The following is a 23,602-nucleotide window of genomic DNA, read 5'->3' as shown; positions in this document are numbered from 1 at the left end:
TACCTCGATTGGCCAATCGGAATAAAGGAACAAATCTTCCTCTATTCTGTTTGGTCAATCAAAAGCTATTTTATTTGACAAGTAGATTTTTGAACGCAACTCAACCCGAAGATGATTGCTCTCTCTTTCTCTCTCTCATTTTTTATTTTTTTCTCTGTCTACGAGATACGGGCAGATAAACTTTCCGCCTATCAGACGTCAGTTTTCGATAAGCGCGAGTCGCGCGGATAAACGGCGAAACTCGGCGGAGACATGAACGTGATTCATGCTTCCTGCTGTTGTCAGCCCTGATTCAGAGGATCATGGTCGACCGATTGGGTTAGTTCGTGCTCCGCTTATTAGCATTTAATTAATATCGCGCATTTTACAAAAAGACGAGGATGCCGCGGCCGAGAACGACTCCGTGGAAAGATCCCGCGTCCGGCGACGAATCTTCTCACGTTTTTCTTCGTCTTCCCCGTAAAATTCGTGCGATTCGGGGATAACGGTTTCACGAGCTATCATCAAGTGGGCCGTGTGTGTTTTTGACAGCTTCGACTAGCGTTGACGATTATCTCGCTCTATTTAGCCGCGCTCTCTCTCTCTCTCTTTCGCGTTACTTTTTCCGTGTGTTTCGAATGGAGAGATGCATATATGCACTTCAAGGTCGTTGCTCGCGAAAGAAAAACCAAAAAAAAGGATGTACAAGCGTCGCTAAAAAGAACGGAGTTGACGCTAAGATGATTCTTATACATATATGACATATATATACCGTTTTCGCTCGGGAGATTGTGGGTGTGTTCGACATTTGTGTTCACCCCCTCTCTTTTGATGTTTCAGTAAACAGCGAGGCCAATGCTAGGCGTATCGCGATGGTCGAAAACTGCTTTGGCAGTTCGGGACAGGTGAGAGTGTAATTGATAAGTCGCATGCATAAATTGACTAATATTTAATTATTTAAATAAGTGTTTGCGGCTAGCTGGAGTGATGTCGACATGACTCACTAATGAATATTCCTTCTCTTTTCTCAAAGCCACTCGCGGTACCTGGCCGAGTTTTGGTGGGAGAAGGTGTCCTGACGAAGATGTGCAGGAAGAAACCCAAACCCAGGCAATTCTTTCTGTTCAACGATATACTGGTCTATGGAAATATCGTGATTAATAAGAAAAAAGTGTGTATTTTTTACAACAGAATGCAACAATAGTTATATATATATATAACTATTATAAAACTATGCAGTAATGTTAATAGTAATAACAATTTATTCACAGTATAACAAGCAACATATAATACCACTGGAAGAGGTAAAATTAGAGTCTCTAGCTGATGAGGGTCGTAAGTACATTATGCTATTTAATACATTTGTGTGTATAAGATTTTTGTTTTTTTGCTCTGTTATTTGTAGAGTATTTTAAAAACATCTAAAATATCTCAACAATGTGTCAACATCTGTATTATACCTCTATATATATATATATATATATATATATATATATATATATATATATATATATATATACTGTATATATATATTTTTTTTAATATGATTTTTTTAAACAATTTTGTTAATTGCTATATATAAATTGATATTTTGTAATATATGTGCAAGTTTCTTCCATACAAAACATAAGAAATCTGATTTTAAACTATTAAAAATTTCAATTTTATACTTGCTTTATTTTACTAATACACACATAAATTACTAAAAATAATATTCATTGAACGCATAACTGTGTTCTTCTATGTAAGGATTTATAAACTCTTACTTGAAATTTTAGTTTTTTTTAGAAATTATTGTCTTTTAAGTGAATAAGATTTTCATGAAAAATTAAAGCTTTATTTGTTAATCTTTTACATAGCCTCATAGATAAGGATTGAGGAAAGAATTCAAGAATTTAATTTTCTCAAAAATTTAATGAATGATATTTTTGTGATTTATATAAATATGAATGGAAATAATAATACATAGCAAATTCATCAAACTATGTGTATAACATCAAACATGTCATATAAATACAACATATGATACATTGACAAAATCCGAGAAACCATTTTTCTCAAAACAATAAAGTCCTACAAAAAAAATTTATTCAAATTCGCAAATTTATTCAAATTTTTTTTTAATAAGATATATTTTTTGTCTTTAAATTTATATTTATTACAAAGAATATTGTATATAGAGAATTATCATCTAACTATACTTTTGTTATAGATATATCTGTTTACTATTTTCCTCTTTTCAGTCTTATCATTATAAATAGAGCTCTTCAATTACATTATATAACATGTAGATCAATAATCAAATGAGATCATACTTAAAAAATGTTAGTATAGTATTGGATCATTATTTATAGAATATCGTAATGGGTGGCTCATTAAAACAGTAACAAAGTCGTTTGCTGTTTATGCTGCTACTGCAACAGAGAAGCAAGAATGGATGGCACATATCACAAAATGTATTGAAGATTTATTAAGAAAAAGTAAGTAAAAGTTAAATTGCCAAAAACATATCTGCAAAATATAAATCTCGAAATTCTATAGATATGCAATTGATTCTTTTAATGCTTTTTATTTCTCTACAGGTGGCAAAAAGCCTGTCGAAATTCACGCAGCAGTCTGGGTACCAGATAATGAAGCTATAATTTGCATGCACTGCAATAAGACACAGTTCACAGTATTAAACAGACGGGTAATTACAAGACACTCTTATTAATTTACTCAATTTAAATAAAATTATCGAAAATATATTGAAATAATTATGTTCTCCATTTCAGCATCACTGTAGGCAATGCGGAGCGGTAGTTTGCGGTCCCTGCAGTAATAAAAAATTATTGTTACCTGGACAGGGGAATGGAAAGGCCGTCAGAGTTTGTTTACAATGTTACGATGCCGCTAGTAAAATCAAAGCTATACCCACAACCACTGTGAATAGCTTAAATAACAAAGATCAGCAACGTAATTCCGCTGATAGCTCGGGAGGGGATAGCTCTGGAGATGACGATGAGGGAAACAAGGAAGAAAATCATGATGAGGTAATTAAAATAATCCTTATTTTAATTTTGACAAAAATCAATATTTGTCATAATATATGCATCACTTATCTGAAATTAAAAACAATTGAAGTACATTTAATTATTCGTTCTCTTATAATTATTATTTTATTCTATATTATTTATATACTATTATTATAAAAGTATTAGTTTTTCTATAAAACATTATATACATAATCTTTTGAAATATTCATACATTTCACAAAATCAATATATTATGTGTAATATAGGAGTTTATTTTCTCTTGCAGCCTAAATTTTATTCGACGCTCGGCCGATGAAGATGATTATACATCACATCAAACAATATCAGAAAAATATAAAAATTTTATAAAAGGATATTTTTTAAAAAAGCGCCAATGATATTAAACTATTACACAGTTCAAAGAAAAGAACCAAGAAAAAAGATAATCATTCCTTATAATTTTTATGCACACACAATACAATTTCATAAATGCTCTATTGCATTACAATTTTAATTAATTTAAGGTCAAAATTGTAAAAAAGAATAGACTACTTTAATTGCTTTTACATTAGATCTGTATTTAGTAAATTGAGAACATAAGTTTGAATAAATAATTGAAAAATGCTCGGTAAAGTGTCTATGATCCTTAATGACTTAATATATAATTTATTAAACTTAACAGACACAATATTTAATCATAAAAATCTTACTAATATTAATCTTTAACAAATTTCTTATGAGGACAAATTTCTAACACATTTAATTCTGAATCAAATTTTTCCAATAAATTGTGCCATAGTTATAGCACAATAAAATATATAAAAAAATGTTTCTCTTTTGAAAAACTTATGAATCTCAAATCTTTCAACATTGTAATAGAGATAATAGAGTATTTTGGAAATTGTACTTAGCCTAAAAACTATAAGAATAATTACTCTCTTTTTTTAATTATTGAGATAAAAATTTACAGTTTACAATATTCTTATAAATATTTCTAAACAAAATATTTACAAAATACATTGAACAAAGATAATTATACATGATATAAATTTACAAATATGATATAAATTTATACTAAAATTCCCAAAGCATATATGGTTGAATACATCTGAATATATCTGATTCATATTATGAATCTTTGTTTTAAATAGAAGATATTGCGCGATTTATATTAACAAAGAATAACAAATGCTGAATATATATAGATAACTGCGAAAATAAAAAAAGTTTCTCTTCTAAAGCACCAGAAATGCGCCAGCATTGAAATCAGCAAAAGTCTGTAATTGGTCAATACTTTTACATTGATCAAATAAAATAACAATCGTAATTAGATAAACTTTTTTCATTGTATGTATATTAAGAATATATGCCACATTGTGCCTTTTTATATTATTGATAGGCAACATCAGATATATAAGCAGGTGACAAAACACTTGTAACATGCAGAATGCATTTTTGAAATGCAATGTCTAATTTTTATTGTATAGATTTTTACTTATCAAATACAGAACATATATACATAGCAATCTAAACATATAATAATTGTGAATAAAAAATGTTATATTATTACAAATTTAAAAATGTTATTTGATAAAATATTAAACTCTCTAAATGATTATTTTTTCATGGCACATAATAAAAAGAAATTATATATATATATAATATATATAGTTTATCTCATATATCAAGAATCTCAATACAGTTTATTTAGCATATATATAAGCACACAATAGACAAAATAAAAAATATATTTCTAAATTTATGTGTGAATAAAAATGCCATTCTTTATTTATAGATTATATTGATCTGGAAAATCAAATAACTGAGTCGACAAAAGTATGTTATGTACAAGAAAACTATCTTCTTTTTTTAACTCATACAACAAAATTACTTTGTAATAATAATTTTTATTTATAACAAAATAATATAATTTGCTTTGTGACTCATATATAATGTCTGTAACAATATATAAATACATACATACAATGTATGTTATAAAAAATATACAGTACGCTCTTTACTATGTGAAATAGAAAATATTAGCATTAACTATATATGTCTACTGTAGGTTCTTTTTTAAGATTCCTAATATCTCATATCTGCATTCATATTGAATTATAAGAAGGAATCATATGATTTCTTTCTTGTACTACATATCAAGATCAAATATATAATGTAATTTGCACATATTTCACATTTTCAAGAAAAATAAATTTGATGACAATTAAGATATTTACTCCCTTTTAAAATTATAAATCAAAAGATAATTTCTCTTTAGTATATTTCATTACTTATGTTATCAAACGCGAATGGCGATATCCGAAAAAAAAAAAAAATTATTTTAAAATATGTTTTTCACTTCTGATTAAATACATATATTATTCAAGGATCTTAAAATTCAGTGTGCAGCAAAGAAATAGGAGCCTTAAGGAGACGATATATTACAGTGTCTATTTATCCAAATAAACTATTTAATTTTTCTTTGTGCAAAGTTTTTATCATAGTTAAAAAACATAGTAAAAAAATAATTTATTAATAAAGCACATTATATTATCGTTTATCAATCACATTTTCCCTCATAAAAACGATACAAAAACTATCTTTAAAAACAAATGAATTCTGCCACATATATTTTCAAACAAATAAATTAAATTACTTATCTATATGAAACATTGTATATTGTATGCCAAATGTAAAATCTTTGCTATTCGTGGATTTTAATGAACAACTAATAAACTAAGCAAACTCTTTTTCAAATTGTTATATTCTATCAATTATATTTTTTTATTAATAAAAATTTCTTCGATTTATTGCAAAAGATTTTTAGATGGAAATCTCAATGAAAATTTAATTTATACATTATATGTACTACTATTAATATTGGATTTTTATCTATAATACCTTTGTTTCTGCTTTTATTCGACTTCTTGTTTTTTTAACTCTTTTTGAAACTTTGTTGTAGTAGAACTGCTGACCTCGAGCAACTTCTTATAACGTTCCACCAAGTCGCTGATGGATCGTCTTCTTGAACTATTTTCATGTTTTATGACTGTGCCTTGATTCTCATCATTCATAAACTGTACTTCTGTAAAGTCATCCAGGTTGAGTTTATTTACTTTAAACTCGTGATCGAACTTGTCTTTCGTTTGTTCTTGATACATATCTCTCGATATATTCTGTTTTATTGGAGTAAACTGTGTAGATGTAGATATACAAGGGATTGTAAGAGACTCTTCGCCCAGATTAAAATAACCTCTTGCTATAGTATCCAAATTAAAATCCGATATATTGGGCATCTCTCCTATTGTACTTGCAATGGTAGAAGAATTGGCTTGTACAGTAGATGGTAGAGAAATCATGCTAGAATTGGCTGTTTAAATTTTATAATAATTTTAATTTATTAATATATAATTTTAAAATTTTATATGTATATATTTTTTTTTAATATAAATATGGTACAAGATAATAGTATTATTTGTACACAGTTCAAACAAGATTGTTACAAACCTTTTATATTTTTATTCATGTATGTGGAAAATAACCGAGAATATTTTCCTGTTACTCTTTTGGATAATTTATTCATTTTAGGCGTTACAAAACGCAAATTCAAGTTTCGTTTGTCGTTATTATCTAACGACATAGTGCTATCGATATTAATACGTGATACGAATAAATTCGTTCTCAAATCTGGGGTATGGATCCTCTTGTGCCGCACATATCGCGAAAATAATGATTTATGGGCAACTGTAAAGAATGAATATTGTATTAGTAACTATAACAATATTTCTTATAAATGAAAAATTGCAACACATAATTTTCTAAGTAGTTAACTTACTTTCACTCGGGGTAAGTTGCAATAATCTCTGTAAATCATTTGTTTCGTCAGCGCAATTAGTATTAATTTTGATAAGAGGCGACGGCATGAGAAGCACGCTATTTACAAAAGGTAATACATTTTCTTCAGACATGTAATCCATATTTTCCTTACAAAAGATATTTTGTGTCTCTTGTATAGAATTTTTCATGTTTGTCAAAATAGTATTGAATATATTGTACATGGACTTCATATCATCTACACTTGCTTCTACTTGAAATAGGCATTGCGATAAGTCTACTAATTCATCTTTCCTCAGACATTGATACACTTGATACAGTATCAAAGTGTACAGATGAATAAAATTGTGATATATCAATTGGTTATCATTATATAAATGATAAAGACAGTGCTGAAAAAAAGAAACAAAATTGATATAATACATTATTAGGTTGGTTGTATGTATGTATATGAATATAAATTATGATTGTTGATTGCAGAAAAGAAAGATGCAACTATTTATTTACAATTGGACTTACCTGAATGTCAGGTGGAAATGGTAATTCTGATATCAAAGAGCAATTGATTTTTTCCAACTGTTTGCCATTTAGCATTTTTGCATCACTCAATAGATTCACTATTATGTTACTTATATACTCGCATATTTTCTCCAGATCTTTCAAAATTGCATTCTGTTTTTGTATGTATTGCATGTTTTGATCTAAACTACTTTTCCACACTAAAAGAAAAATTATATATATTTATTAATTTTGCAATAAGATAAATTAACTCTCAAATTCCTCGACACACAAAGTACACAATAAAAATAAATATGTATATATTTAATAATGTAATAAATATTCCTTACTTTGTATAACCTCTGAATCTTCAACATTATTCAAACGTTGTTTTATGAAGGTAGCAACAGGTGCTGTAGTTATGTATTTCGTCACAGACTGTTTCTTGTCAAATAATTCTGTTTTAATTTTAGCCAGTTGTTCTTTCTCTTCTCTAAAGTAAAAAGAAAAACAAACCACTTAAAAAGTTTTTTATACCAGATCATCTTAATAGAATATATATATATATATATATATAAGAAAAAAAAGTATTACGCCAATGCAAAATTCACTGCCTTTTCCATTTGTATGCAATTTCTATGATGGCTCAATGTATTACAAGCTACACTCGCCTTGGACTGTTGTAGGTATGTTCTAATTAAATCACTTGCAGGACCTGGTTTCGGTGCAGATGTAACTTCATGTTCACCTAAAAAAATAATAAGTGATAAATAAATTGAGACTAATAAGCAAAATATATACATATATACATACATCCATATTTATGTATGTATGTATAACAAAAATAATTTTAATTATTTTATAATACAAGAATACTTACCATTACGCACAAGATATCTCTTTAGCGCAAGTTGAGATAATTTCCACATTATAAGCATAAACTTAGTACCGCTTGCATGATGCAGATATGTAGCGAGTATATTTGGAAATCCCATCTCAGGATTCTCCACAGCAATAATATTCAAGTAATCCTTGACATCATTACGATATTTTGCTTCTGTCTTTTTGCACAATACTGGCCATTCAATTAGTTTTCTAAAACGCTCGGCATCACATACCATTAACAGATAATGAGAAACCTGTACAAATCCTGCAATATTTGGCTTATCGAACATTCCCTGTAATATATATATATATTATTTGTTACACTCTCAATAAAAATTGATAAAATCAACATATGTAAAAAGAAACGTAAATGTAAAAAAATATATTTAGAGTAAGAAGAAATCTCCATAAAATAGAAAAAAATTAAATTCTTACCTCGCGAAAAACCTTCTTAAAATCATCACTTGGCGGGACCAATTGATTTAATAAAAGAACATTTTGATGAAAGGACGCGCTAATAGCCATTCTGCGATACTACAACTGTACATATATATATGATAAATATGTTATAAATTTTATAATTAATATTAATATAGTTTTCTCGCTTATGACAAAAATAACTGATCGTACAAAATTTATATTGTAATTATAATTAATATCAATACAATTCGTAATGTGTTAATAAAACGTATATACAACGCGATGCAAATACCTCGATAATCATACAAATAGAGTATTAATCCCATACAATGTAATGCGATTCTTCGATAGTCACGGAAATTCAAGAACAGGAAAAAGGCACGACGAGATGAGAGAATTGTTAAAAAACACATGAAAAAAATATACATACTCAGTTAATAAACATTTGAATTTATCAAAAGCATCAGTTGTATTTCGCTTGAATCGAGATGGGAAACTTTAAGATTATTTTTCCATCTGACACAAGTTTTGACAAATGCACTCTGATTGCTTATTACCAGAAGTTTCTAAAAATTCTCTATCCAAGAGCCAATCAATATATTTGATAAACTTTTTGACACTGATATATAGAATATGCTTTTCAGCAAAAACACATAGCACAAAACATATGATTAGCTGTCAAATAAAAACGTGACTTCTATCTGTGTTTTCTTGCTGAAAAGCTTTATACATACGTGTATGTCGAATGTTGAAAAAAAGAGTGAAAAATCTATGAGTGCAGAAAGTGCAGACAAAGCAGACAAATCTATCGAGTGTACAAAAGTGCAGGTATGAATACACCTATTACGTGCACTAGGGAACATCGTGCGTCGTGCTGCTCCGGCGACCATTTTTGCGATATCGCCGTTCTAGGTCGCTCGGCGAAGACGTTTTGTGCGATTGTAAAAAAACGTGGACGGTAATTTTGCGACGACGAGATCCGAAGGGGAATCTACGTTCGTCGAGATCATCGACAAAATCGCCGGTGAATGTACGCGATTTCCAACATGTCGTCGATGATACGCAGGATCGCACCGCCGCGCGAAGAAGGTTTGACGGAGCAGCGATAACTCATCTCGAATCTGGGAAAGAGAATAACATTCAAAGATTCCCGGCGAGGCCCAAATGCGTGTAATTGCGTTGTGAAAAAGTCGCGAAATCGGAATCTGTTCTCGTCCATTATGGTTCTTTATTATGCGGGAGCTTGATCGAGCCTATTCAGTCTCTTTCTCTCTCTCGCTCTTCATCTATCTCTTTCTCTCGGTGTCCCCCGCAATATATTAATTGATAATTGACGAAGGAAGAAGTTATCGTTTCGCTCTCGGACTCTAATTGGGACTGCAGGATATACGTAACACAATGGCTGCAACCTTCGATCAGTACGACAAGTCGAGGTGAGTGTGAGAGAAAATTCCCATGTTTTGATTCATCCAGCAATCAATGTCATGTATATATATATATATATATATATATATATATATATATATATATATATGCGGTATAATGCCGTTTGAAATTGCGGCTGCAATTTGTGTCGTGTCGACACACTCATTTCACGCCTCTTGCTTAAGTGCCATATAACTGTTGTCTTGATGTGTATTGTCTTTCTGAGCACTGGATAGATCATTCTAAGTCCGTGCGACATGAATTATAATTAATTAACTCTCAAAGTGTCATCTCTTGGACAAAGCATACAAGATTTCCCAATTTTTTACATGTCCTTAAATCAATTAAATTGATCTCATAGATGTTTATGTTTCTCGTGGGACCATTTTCACAAGCAGTTAACTAAGATTCTATTAAGTTTTATGTTCTCATTCTAGAAAAGAAAACTTTTCTTACAGAAGAAATACTTATTAGAATATTTTTTAAAGTTTTTTTATTGATTTTTTATATGCTGCTTAAATGGACATTATCTCATTATCTACATATTTTATTTTTTCAATTTGTCTTTTCTATTTTAATTATTACAATTTTTATAATTATATATATTTCATTCACAATAAATGAATTGTATAATTTTATGCTATTATGCTAAAGAAATTTCTTTTCCTATTTAAATAAATGAATAAATAGATACAATATCAAAGAACCAAAACTTTGTTAGCTAGAATAATATTTATAGAAATATGAAACAAATTTGTTTCACATTTTTTTTTATTTTGAAAACAAAAAATTAAAATATATACACCTATTTGTAAAAGATTTAATTTATACATATTATATTAATGTGATCTGATTTCTTTTTAGCTGGTACTTTGGTGCTATGTCACGGCAGGATGCTTCCGACTTATTAATGGGCGAGAAAGAAGGTGGTGTATTTTTAGTACGAGACAGCACTTCCATACATGGCGATTTTGTATTATGCGTAAGAGAGGACAGTAAAGTTAGCCACTATATCATCAATAAAATTCAACAAGGAGATCAAATTCGTTATCGGATTGGAGATCAGATGTTTCCAGATATTCCTAGTCTTCTAGCTTTTTACAAATTGCACTATTTGGATACCACACCATTAATTAGGCCTGCTCCGAAGAAGACACAGAGGGTAATTGCCAAGTATGATTTTGATGGCAATGATTCCGATGATTTACCCTTTAGGAAAGGTATATCCATTTTCTCAACATCACACATATATAATTTATTTCAATTTGATAAGATTATTTTAATAAAATGATTGTAATAACAGGTGATATACTCACTGTAATATCAAAAGATGAAGAACAGTGGTGGACAGCTAGAAATAGCGTTGGACAAACTGGCTCGATACCAGTTCCATATGTTCAGAAATATGATGAGGATAGTCACATCATAATAGAAAATAATTCGCGGCCTGAGAGCGGGGGTAGTTCCGGCTCGAATTCAAATTCGGGACCTACAACACAAGTATCTCATGCAGAAATGACGGGACAAGCGACCATAACGCGAAGATCGAATATTCAGAGAACATTACCGGCTTTCGCAAAAGTGAAACAGGCAAGGGTGCCGAACGCGTACGACAAAACTGCATTAAAATTGGAAGTAGGTGACATGATAAAAGTGACAAAGACTAATATCAATGGACAATGGGAGGGTGAGTTACACGGCAAAGTCGGACACTTCCCGTTTACGCATGTGGAATTTGTAGATAACGAGACTGGTGAAGACAATCAGGAGATTTAACAGATTCTCCGAGTGCGATGGATCACATGTGTGACAATGGGAAGAGAGATTCCTATATTATCAAAATTTAGATTATTAATAACATCTATTATATGTACCATTGCATAGATGTGCTTATATCCACTCAAGGCTGAACAATTACACTTACATTTGATTGTGCTGCGTGTTATGTGCTATATAAGAAGAAACCCCAGATTTTTGTGCAATATATTGAAACATGAGAAATGTTCAAATTTATATTAATATCTCCACAGTGTGTTAATACTTTAGTCACATGTACATCCATAATCTCTATTAATACATTGCTAATTGTCCAAAGCACAAGCATAATTTTATAAAGTTATTAGATATAGATGTGTAAAATACAACACTCTCTCTCTCTCTCTCTCTCTCTATATATATATATATATATATATATATATATATATATATATATATTATGATATATTAGATATATATATATATATATATATATATATATATATATATATATATATATATATATATATATATTAGAATAAGACTCCATTATTTCATTAAAAGGAAATTAAAACGTTTCAATTAAATAATAAATGATTTTTGTAAAAGATACAATATTTATATGATATATTCTAGTAATTCTTATGTAGGATATGTCCTAATGATTCTAATTTACAGTTATTATATGCAGATAATGAAGCTCATTTCATTTTTTTTCTTGCATAGATGTTAATATAATGCACTAGTTCAGAACATTCACATAAATGTAAAATTTTATTGTTTATTCTAGGAATTTATTAATGTTTCAAAATGAATGATTCAGCACAAGGTTCTTTACTCGCATTCAATGAGTGCCCATCATGAATTTGTTGATTTTATAAAAGATTATGTGTTAATGATAAACATACATGTTATCACTTTTATTTATGAATATTATAATAAGTAATATTCATAAAGCATATTTTTCTTTTGAAAAAGTAATACTATTACAGTAATATTCCTACAAAGTTGGAATGGCATATTTTATACTGAATATATAGTAATATTTTCTAGTCATGCAGTGACTATGATGATAAAAATATATTGTATATACTGCTGCTAATCCTCCTCCATCTGAAATATTGAAAAATAAACGAAAAATACACATGGCTGTTTATAGATTATAAAATCTATCTTTGTCATGGTACATATAATATCTGTTAGCCATATAGAGGTTGTGCCACAATTGGAGCAACTCACATTGTGCTAGAAATTTGTATTTATATATAATGATGTGTGGAAAAGTTATTACATCAAATATATATGTATATTGTACTGTACTACTGATCATATCTACTATTTTATATTTCTACAATATAATTTTAAGAGTTATACTGAGCGTGTATATATATATATATATATATATATATATATATATATATATATATATATATATATATATAATCTCACAACTTGATTTTTTAATTTTCTATATACATTTGACATTTCCATCATTATATTAGTACCAAATTGCATAAGTTCTCCATAATCTTCCTAAAATTATGCAGTATTAAGATAGATAAACTGTGGAAATATTCCATATCAATAAATCTGTCTAGGCAAGTCTCTTCCGTTTAATGTTTAAGAGAAAAATAAAATATAAGATGATTCAATTTATATTTTTTACGTCCGTTTTGATAATCGATGTACGAAACAAGGCAAGCTGGATAACGGGCAGTTTTTTGGGGCAGCATTACCAGATTCGAGCCGCGTATTTGTATAAAATGAGATGACATATGTGAAATGTGCCATTATGTATATTTTGTTTTTAATTATTGATTAATTGCAATGATAAAATGGTGCTTAAATTTTCAGCATATAATTGAATTTAAGACATATCAAGTTGATATCAGCAAAAATGTTAAAATAATTTCAGTAACTTCCGAATATAATAGTTATTTAATCGATATATATATAGATTAAAAAAATTTCTGTAAATTTAATAATCATAGCAATCATGGCAATCAAAATATAATGAGAAAAATTATGATTAATTATACATATAAATTGCTTCCATCATTTCAACATGTTAATCCTCTATACAAAATAACTTAATTTATATCCATAATGTATATGAGATAAATTTAAATACAAGGATATATAATGTATATTTTTCTAAGCATATGCACACACACTTGATTTTTCTGATATGAACCAATTTTATAGATACAATATGATAGAATTAATAACCATTTTTAGAAAAATATATATATTTGTGTTGTAATTTATAATAAATTGTAATAATGTAACATTTAATTATAGCATTTAATAATAAATGATAATATATAGATATTGCGCTGTTTAGTAATTTTTTGTAACATTAAATGCGTTCCATGCGACGTTATTTTTGCTTCAAAGCATAAGATTCTTCGTCCTGATCGATCAGTACAATGCTCCGAAACAAAAATAACTCCGGAGTGCATCCATTGTTAGAAATATATATATATTTCTTTTGTACACAATTATATATTTTTAATTTTTAGATTATAAAATTAATGATTTTAAAAATATATATTAAATTAACTTACAAATTACAGGACAAATCTTACAATTTGTTTTATAGTAGCCTGCATTTATTTCATACTATACACCATTAAAAGCACAAGCAGTAATGGAATTTAATTTTCAAAAAACAGGCATGTTATCGCGCTAATTGTGTAATTAATGCTGCACACATTTCAAAAAATTCCATTGTGTGGTGGCCTGTTGCTTGCGGAGGTGGTAATGTTGGATCTAAAAGAATGTGTGTGTATATATATATATATTTTACATATAAATTATGCTTGTTCTATCTGTGATTCTATATTAAATAATTTACCTCGTCCAATATCATCCTCTTCGGTCGACAAGGACTTGAAATCTAATAAATAGCTCTTATAATCAACTTGATATAACTGTAATGACATCTTGCTATATCTGTCAGTTAAGTTGTTTTTATGTCGTACTCTAACACTGTATGCATTTATAATTTTCCATTCCTGAAAAGAGAGTTTGTATAATGTCATGTGTAAGTGAATAATTGTTGCTATAATACAATTCAGTATAATGAATCTTACAAAGTCAAGTGCTTTCATGGCACGATAAACTTCATTCATAATGTCATTTGGTTTTGACTGTGATCTGATACCTAAATGCCATTTTGCCCTTTTTACAGGTGTACCGCGATTGCCTTGCATCTGTCCGGATGCACTACCTTGCGAACCTTGACGTTCACGGTATGCTATAACATTATTACTTTTCATATTACTTTTCACTCTTTTACAGATTTAGTTGTATACAAGATTGAAGTAATAATAAAATAGTCCAAGATAAATATTTATGATAACATTTTATGCGTTTCAATTTTTGCAATATTATTTAAATTTTATAAAAATTACAAATGATGAACATGAATTAAATGATGAACATGAGTATTTATTAAGAGCTAATAAATCTTATTTTATTCATATGTTTCACATACGTGCAATTCTTTCTGGATGAGGCCTCAAGGGACTGCTGCTCGCATCATTTGGGCTAAACGCTACCGGCGGTGGGCTAGATGCCACATAAAAGTCTTTTAATTCAGCTTTAGCAGCTTCATCCGCGATTCTTTTATTGTCGATGATTAAATGATAAGCGATCGCCAACTGATCATGTGGATCACCGCCCAATAGCGCAGAGTGTACTTCCGGTTCTTTGACGTTAAATTTTTCGCATACTTCGTTCACGGCATCTATGTCGATAACGGATGAATCTTGTTCAACGGGTGACGGAAACAAATACGATGGTAATTCTTTTTGGAACCACTCGTGTTTTCTAAAATTGAAGAATATATTAGATATAACAATAGTTTTATTTTTAATTAAAATAAAATTATCTATTATTTAATGTACTTAATGTCTTCAATAGTTGCTCTTTTCATCGGATCAACTTGTAACATATGGCATAACAGACTAACAACAGTCTTGTTCAAATATTCCGGAATAGGAAAGACACCAGCTAAAATCAAAGGCGAATTATAATTGCAATATCTAAGATGCATTCGAGAAAGTGCCTATTGGCGTACATTCTCTTCGAGAATAAGAATTTACATTTAATTTTGCGGAAGAGCGTAGGAACGTGTTCGTCGTCAAATGGTAAGGTACCGCAAAGTAGCGCGTACAATATAACACCGCACGACCAGATATCTACTTCGGGACCAGCGTACAATTTGCCTGATATTACTTCCGGCGCGGCATAATTCGGAGAACCGCACGAAGTGCGTAAGAATTCACCATCCATCATCATATTTGATAAACCTGCAATTTTTGTTATAGAAAAATGTTAATGCTTATGTATAATAGAATTATCGATGTATAGCAATTGTATTCATGTACCAAAGTCTGCGATCTTCACATGAAGATTGTGATCTAATAGAAGATTTTCCGGTTTTAAATCGCGATGAACTATCATATGTCGATGACAATAATCAACGCCTGATATAATCTGTTGGAAAAATCGTCGCGCTTCGTACTCCTTAAGTTTACCATGCTTAACGATATAATCAAACAGCTCTCCACCTGAGACATATTCCATTATCATGAATATGTCTGTAGGAGTACTTATGACCTGGTATCTGTGCACGTGAAATGTATGTTAAACACTGGACCATAGGAATATTTATCATTGTTTATTTAAAAATTGGCATCTGACAAAAATTTTCAAATAGCAAGAATAATCTTGTTTTCAAATTAAAGAATTTTTGTATTCTCAAAATTTAAATTCTAATATCACAAAATTTACTTTATTTTGCTTCCAAGAGATTAAAGAGTTTTCTCTCTCACTCATATGAAATATATACATATAAATAAATATAATAAAATATCACTAACATTTTTTTAAATGATTAATTAATACTTACAATTTGATGATATGAGGATGCCTGAAGAGTTTAAGATTCTGTATTTCCCTGCGAATTTTGCCTACAACATCTAGGCTTTTGATTTTTTGACGATTCAGAATCTTCACAGCAACTTTGTGTTTTGTTAAAACATGTTCTCCAACTATAAGTAATAATATTGTATAAAAAGGCATACATAATATAAAGTTTTTTTATATCATATAAATCATATATGTATACATACAGATACGTACTTTTTACTTTACCAAATGTTCCGACACCTAAAGTCTGGCCTAACGTATAATGGCCTATCTTAACAATGGGTTGTGGTTGATTGCTTGCAAGTTTTTCAGACATCTTTAACACGTTGCTATATAAAATAAAATTCTTTACATATGTTATATAATAAAATATAAAATTTATTATTGAGCTCAGGATTATATTTAGCATCTTTAGAATAATACTATCTCTCACATACACACACATAACTAAAATCATAAGCTAAAAATCTCTCCATATTAAATATTTTAAGAACATTTGAAACAATTCCAAACATTTGAAAACATTTACACTGTCTTTTTTTATTTCACTTATCTTATGATCTTACAAAACTAATAACATATCAGATGAAAATGTAATTTAAAAATTTTGAATATTTACAATATTATTGTAAAAGGCATGAATTAGAAAATTCTAAGCTTATCAAATACATAAAATATCACGACTAAATTTTGATTAAAATATACATATTATAAATGTCTGTAAACTGATATTTACCCGATCTATCATATTTTAAACAACTGTCTCCATTGTTGACATAGCTATCTATAAACATCGGATTAAAAAAAAAATAACAAGAATTGTCAACAATCGTTATCTTTAATTCAACTAGTTATTATCCTCACAGAATCATTTCGATGAATAGATACTAATAGGTATAAGATCACTCGTCGTATAACAATACACATGTTACTCACCTGTATTTGTACCTGGAGGAGCAAATTTATGCGAGATGAATCTCATCAATTAGATACTGTACAATTGGATGATAACAAAAACATAAAAATTCCGATGACAGAAAAACAGGCAGCCAAAATGACACAGTTTCAATCACCTGATACTATTTACATGCTGGATTTTTCATCACGCGGGTATTGTACAATCAATTTTATCGGATCAATTGTGTCATCGCTCGAATGGTAACATCAGAATAGAACATATTTTACATATACAGCTAATAAATAAAAATGGCACTGGAAAATAATTCTATAAACGATAACAGCTCAAGGTTGTCCACGCGATAAATTTGATAAAATCGTGTCTTATGATTATATTTAAAATATACGTAATTTTTATAATCATCACCAATGAAATATGTACTTAAAAATGGCCAGCTTTATGAAAGTTAGAATTTAATTGAAGAAAAAAACTCGCTGCGCACTACTGTAGGTAAATAAATCTTTGCATTATCGATAATAAAGCAGTGATTTAATATAATAAAAACATTTATTTTATTATTCTTGAGAGTTATATAAAAGATATATATATTTTTGGTAATAACACAATAACTGGGATGGGTTAAAATTTTCACATGATTAAAGTAGATTGTGTAATTAATTATCTCCAAAACATAGTTCTAAAGTCAGCTGTTGTCAAAATAGTCGGTAATGTCATTCTCCTGTAAACAAGACGTGGCAACATTGGCTGCGCGGCAAAAGATGACGCGGTAGCCAATCAATCTCTCGCTCTTATGGAAAAGTTGTAAATTGATTGGCTGTCGCGTCACCTTTTAGCGTTGCCGCGTCTGTGTGCAAGACCATTAAGTGCATATGCACATGCATCTATACATCTATAGTATACGTAACGATTATTCAATCTTCCCCTCCTAGAGAAACATTGGTCAGTCTTTTGTATCCGACTGATGATTCGTTGGAGTAATAAGTGAACGACCGTTCGTTTTCTCTCATAGGTCGATTTATCATACACGATTAAATTCAAGTTACAAACAGCAGATGTGTGAATTGATAACCGTCGCAGAAATCTTAGAAGAAAGTGTGTTTCTATTATATTTCTGCGCATTGATTTTACATTTCTTTTGTGATTGTGAAGATTTTCGTTCCCCTTTTTTTATGTGACACGGTAAATTTAAATTAAAAAAAAGCAGATGCTATTTTAACTGTTAACTGTCATCAAGAGAATCAAAGCATCGTAAGTTTCTATTATTTACATTTTTATTATTCATGTTTAATTTTTTTAAGACGAATTGTTTTATTATTATTTATATGTTTGATAGATGGAATCTTGTGTACCAAAACCAAAACTAATGAAAGCAATTTCTACAATGGATATACATACTAAAAGTATAAATGACAAAACAGTCAAAGAGATAAATAGTATCTCAACATCAAACTCAGTATCAACTGTAAAATCGGCACCAACAAGCTCCCTTTCTACAACAAAATCTACAAAAGAGAATAAACCACCAATTACTTTAGTCCGTGCAAAAACATTATCCACAATTACACGATCGAATATAAATGGTGTAAAAAGATCAGGTACAACTATAACACATGGGGAGCCAAAGAAACCATTTCTCAAACCTGTTACGAAAGTACTAGTGAACAAACCAAATAGTAAAACATTGACAACTAATAATACAGCAAAGAAAACGAATCAAGTATTACAGAATAATACAGATAACAAGTCAACCAAATTAAAAAGATGGGATTTGCGAGGTCGCTTGGCTCAAACGAGTGATAAATTATTAGTTGCAGAACAAAAAAGTAAAGATATAGAATCAAAATATAATGCCCTGCAAGAATTGGTAAATAGTTTAAAAACTAGTGAGGCTGCATGCAGAACCAAAGCAGAAAAATTTGAGGATTCAAACAATACTTTAACTAGTGAAGTTCAAGCTTTAACAAAAGAAATATCTACGATACAAAAACATCAAGAAGATTTGGTAAAACGATTAAAAGAATCAGAAGAATTATGCACAAGCGTTACTTGCATGTTGAATGAATGTAAAGAAAAATGTAAAACACAAGAAGCATTGATTTCAAAACAAACAATACAATTAACAACTTTGACAACTGAGCTGGAATTACAAAAACAGATAAATGAGAATTTAAGTAATGTTAAAGAACAATTAGAAGCATTGGCATATGAAATGGATAAAAAATGTAGAGTGCTACACAATAACATACAAGAATTAAAGGGGAATATCAGAGTATTTTGCAGAGTTCGTCCGAGGACTCCAAAGGAAGTTGAACAGATGAAAGCGTAAGTTGACATCTGTATTTTGCTTTGCAGTTAAGTATATCTTTAACATGATCCATTTACTTGAACAAACTTATTATTTGTAGATTGTGTAGCATAAACTATATAGATGACTGTACTATTGAAATAAGCAAATTGGATGGATCAGATGCAGTAAGTTGTAGTGGAAAACAACGAGGAACAAAGCAAGAATTTTCATTTGATAAAGTTTTTACTCATAAAGCATCACAAGAAGATATATTTGAAGAGTTATCCTTTTTAGTACAGTCTGCTCTTGAAGGATATAATGTTTGTGTATTTGCTTATGGCCAAACTGGTTCTGGCAAAACATATACTATGGAAGGAGAAATGGAGCAATCTGAAGGCATGATACCTAGAACAGTATGTGTATATTCTTATATAATTAGGATATAATATATGTATTATATGGTATATGTATATTAGCTGGAATTATTAGATCTTAATTTATACATATAAATTTACTTTGCAATTGTTTCAAACATAGTTTCTCTTTTAAAAAATCTCTAAATATAGATCAATATTTTTTTTTATATTGTTTAATATAATTTATATTTTTTATAAATACAATTTAAATTTGTGCATAATTTTTCTACGAGAATCGAGCTTATTTATGTATAATTTTAGGTACGTCATATATTCAAAGAAATGAAACAGTTTGAACTTCTTGGTTGGGAGTATCGAGTAAAAGCAAGTTTTTTGGAAATTTACAATGAACATATCGTTGATCTTCTCGATTCGCAATTAAAGACGCACGAGATACGAATGGTGGATAGCAAAGGTCAGGATTTATATGTCAGCAATCTTCGAATAGAAGAAATACACAGTCCAGAAGAATTGCATGAATGTCTTGAAACTGCACAACGCAATCGAGCTGTTGCAGCTACCAAGGCAAATGAGCGGTAAATTATATTTGTAGAACATTTATAGTTCAAATTAGAAAATTACGAAAAACAAAGCAGCTTTTTCTTCTTAAATAAGAATATAATATTAGAAATTATAATTGTTTATGTGCGTAATTTGCTTTTTAGGTCGTCCAGATCACATTCAGTAACGAGAATACAATTGATTGGCACGCACAATAGAAAACAGGAGGTATCGATAGGAAATTTAAATTTAGTCGATTTAGCTGGATCTGAACGTTTGAAGAGTGAAGAAGCTGTCAGAACTACAGAAACGAAGAATATCAATAAATCATTAGCAAATCTTGGTAATGTTATTTTAGCTCTTTTAAAAAAACAGGAACATATTCCATATAGAAATTCTAAATTAACTCATTTGCTTATGCCTTCTTTGGGAGGCAATTCGAAAACTTTAATGTTGTTAAATATATCGCCATTAGATGAATGTTATAACGAGACATTAAATTCGTTAAGATTTGCTAGCAGTGTTAATAACTGCAAGACTGGAAATGTTAAACGAAGTCGAATGCTTTTACAGAATATACCAAACTGAATTTTAAAATATTAGTTTTAGTTAAAGAATAGTTTGATTGCATTTGTTATATAATCTTGATTTACAAATTTTTACTCAATTGATATTTATAATATGATTGATATTTTTTTTTACAATTATTATGATTAATATAAAATAACTTAAGGAAAAAAATAATATATGTGTGTATTCTTATGGAATTAATGGCAAAAAATGACAATAAAAAGCCATCTTTTTATATAACCTAATATAATGTTTTGTATAACATTAATAATGTTATACATAAATAATTAAATAAATGACATTTATATATAAACATTTATATTTATATGTTGGAATGCTATGAATAAACAATTGTCATAGAAATTTGCTATAATCTCTCTTTTTTTTATCTGTGTAATGTTATAATCTATATTTATAGTCTGTATATATATTAGTTATTAGAATATTATACATTTACTCTTGCCATGTAAATATTTTATATAAAGCAAATGTATATGACAAGATACTTTATAATTTTATAAGATATATATTATCAGTAAAATGAATTAGAAGCTCAGATAATTATCAAATTATGATTACCAATTAATGATGATCTTGTTTTCAAAGTTAATAATTAATTAAAGATTAAATCAAAATTCTATTAATGACCAATCGTGTAATCTAGCTTAAAAAGGAAAATTATTATAAAAGGTAAAACAGAGATAATTATAAAATATGGTGACAGATTAGATTTCTGTGAAAGTATCTAGATTTTAGTTATAATAGCTAAATATTTAAATCGTTCCTATAGTTCTGACAACTTCTTTACTATTTTTTTTTTTGTATTATATTTAAAATAAGATATATTTTTGTTATAGAGTTGGAGTAGAATTTTATTTCTAATATTTTCATAAAAATGTTAGGAAAACTGATTCTAAAATTAGCTTTAAATTGCTTTAAATTGCACTATATAAATTTTTAACTGTGCTACGTACTAAGAAATAAATTTCAATCCTGTTTTCTAAAATGGACAAAAACAGGAAGACTTCAATTACCCGCGTGCAAGAACTATCTATTGAACAAAGTAAAATGCTTGCTTTTAAGAAGCTGAATGAGATTAAACTATAGAATTATGTCAACTCACTGATGAATTAACATTCTATGATTTGCAAGTTGAATTCAATTCATGCACTGCATGGAATTTTTTATATCGTTTTATTACTCTCTAATAAAGAAAACATTCAATAAATTAACTTTTTACAATTATGTTTATTGAAATAAAACAAGATACAAAAAATTCCATGCAGTGCATGAATTGAATTTAACTTGAATTTAACTCATGCCTTGCAAATCATAGTGTCAATTCAATCAGAAAACTATTAATCTTTCTTAATTATAAGTTTCTGTTTTATCGATTTTTTTCTTCGAAATCTTATTTTGTTTTGTAAATATTCCACTCTCTTACGTATATTTCACATCTTCTATCTAAAATGAAATGTCTATAAGTAGATTTAACAATAAAAGTCAAAATCTGAATCTTTAAAAGAAGAGAATAAAAAATAACGAGAAAAGAAGAGGAGAGAAAGAGAGAAAATCATCCATTTAAATCCTTTAAAAACAACTAATTCATAAACAAGATTGTTGTGTGTCAATTTGGAATAAATATACGATATGCGTGCAGATCCGAATGATATTTCCGGTGTGCAAGAGATTATATGGTTGCACACATGTTTGCAGTGATATAATGAGTACGTTGCAAATAAATGCAAAGACAGTCGTAAATTATTATTAAGAAGACTTGTATAGATTTGTTTAAAAGAACTAATTTAAAAAAAAAAATTTTTTCTTAAATTGTTAAAATACCCTATCAAAATAAAAAAATAAAAAAATGATATACATGACAGTTTCATCAAAAAAGTCGTCAAATTCTATTTGGACTTTTTTCATAAAAATTTCATGTACGAAAAAACATTATTTTTGTTAAGGAATGTGATTCAGTTTGTATTTCCGTTTGAAATTTTATTAACAAGATAAGTTTTAATGTAACAATTTAATAGAAAAATATCTGTTATAAAAATAACTGTTAATAAGATTACATTTTTGTTAAATATTATGATGACATAGAGATTTTGGAAATATAAATATTATGGAAACATTAGTATCGACAAAAATTTCTACAGAA

At 28.7% G+C, this 23,602-nt stretch overlaps 5 protein-coding genes across 8 annotated transcripts; 3 read left to right on the top strand and 2 right to left on the bottom strand.

Moving 5' to 3' along the window:
• The first annotated feature begins 177 nt into the window (after nt 1–177).
• LOC126854966 (pleckstrin homology domain-containing family F member 2) lies at nt 178–3,617 on the top strand. 2 transcript variants are annotated; one of them, XM_050602183.1, is made up of 8 exons: nt 178–318; nt 820–884; nt 1,013–1,150; nt 1,251–1,314; nt 2,334–2,459; nt 2,562–2,668; nt 2,754–3,011; nt 3,280–3,617. In XM_050602183.1, the coding sequence occupies exons 1-8, from the start codon at nt 303–305 to the stop codon at nt 3,307–3,309; spliced, it is 804 nt and encodes a 267-aa protein (XP_050458140.1). In that variant the 5' UTR covers nt 178–302; the 3' UTR covers nt 3,310–3,617. The 2 variants fall into 2 exon arrangements, with proteins under 2 accessions (XP_050458140.1, XP_050458141.1); XM_050602184.1 differs by lacking the exon at nt 178–318 and adding an exon at nt 331–514.
• On the bottom strand, nt 3,043–9,093 carry LOC126854956 (uncharacterized). Of its 2 annotated transcripts, XM_050602164.1 has the most exons (10): nt 8,923–9,093; nt 8,646–8,750; nt 8,206–8,503; nt 7,920–8,073; nt 7,676–7,818; nt 7,347–7,546; nt 6,829–7,219; nt 6,501–6,737; nt 5,895–6,363; nt 3,043–3,080 (listed from the first exon to the last, which is right to left on the bottom strand). In XM_050602164.1, exons 2-9 carry the CDS (start codon nt 8,733–8,735, stop codon nt 5,909–5,911), a joined length of 1,968 nt encoding a protein of 655 aa, XP_050458121.1. In that variant the 5' UTR covers nt 8,736–8,750; nt 8,923–9,093; the 3' UTR covers nt 3,043–3,080; nt 5,895–5,908. The 2 variants fall into 2 exon arrangements, with proteins under 2 accessions (XP_050458121.1, XP_050458120.1); XM_050602163.1 differs by lacking the exon at nt 3,043–3,080 and having other exon boundaries at nt 3,757–6,363.
• A 376-nt stretch (nt 9,094–9,469) lies between these two features.
• LOC126854964 (adapter molecule Crk) lies at nt 9,470–12,252 on the top strand. The gene is made up of 3 exons (XM_050602182.1): nt 9,470–10,063; nt 10,920–11,275; nt 11,359–12,252. Exons 1-3 carry the CDS (start codon nt 10,029–10,031, stop codon nt 11,829–11,831), a joined length of 864 nt encoding a protein of 287 aa, XP_050458139.1. The 5' UTR covers nt 9,470–10,028; the 3' UTR covers nt 11,832–12,252.
• Nucleotides 12,253–13,535: 1,283 nt separating this feature from the next.
• LOC126854959 (5'-AMP-activated protein kinase catalytic subunit alpha-2) lies at nt 13,536–18,043 on the bottom strand. Of its 2 annotated transcripts, none has more exons than XM_050602172.1 (10): nt 17,685–18,043; nt 16,962–17,077; nt 16,729–16,870; nt 16,205–16,443; nt 15,920–16,126; nt 15,722–15,827; nt 15,310–15,644; nt 14,906–15,069; nt 14,668–14,827; nt 13,536–14,582 (listed from the first exon to the last, which is right to left on the bottom strand). In XM_050602172.1, exons 2-10 carry the CDS (start codon nt 17,062–17,064, stop codon nt 14,491–14,493), a joined length of 1,548 nt encoding a protein of 515 aa, XP_050458129.1. In that variant the 5' UTR covers nt 17,065–17,077; nt 17,685–18,043; the 3' UTR covers nt 13,536–14,490. The 2 variants fall into 2 exon arrangements, with proteins under 2 accessions (XP_050458129.1, XP_050458130.1); XM_050602173.1 differs by lacking the exon at nt 17,685–18,043 and adding an exon at nt 17,485–17,641.
• Nucleotides 18,044–18,411: 368 nt separating this feature from the next.
• LOC126854955 (protein claret segregational-like) lies at nt 18,412–21,696 on the top strand. The gene is made up of 5 exons (XM_050602162.1): nt 18,412–18,915; nt 19,001–19,989; nt 20,073–20,367; nt 20,632–20,906; nt 21,036–21,696. The coding sequence occupies exons 2-5, from the start codon at nt 19,001–19,003 to the stop codon at nt 21,457–21,459; spliced, it is 1,983 nt and encodes a 660-aa protein (XP_050458119.1). The 5' UTR covers nt 18,412–18,915; the 3' UTR covers nt 21,460–21,696.
• Nucleotides 21,697–23,602: the final 1,906 nt, after the last annotated feature.

This window comes from Cataglyphis hispanica, chromosome 15, assembly GCF_021464435.1.
Source record: "Cataglyphis hispanica isolate Lineage 1 chromosome 15, ULB_Chis1_1.0, whole genome shotgun sequence".
Taxonomy (NCBI): Eukaryota; Metazoa; Arthropoda; class Insecta; order Hymenoptera; family Formicidae; genus Cataglyphis; species Cataglyphis hispanica.
The sequence above is the reverse complement of the archived record's forward strand: the minus strand, read 5'-3'. Positions and strand labels throughout refer to the sequence as shown.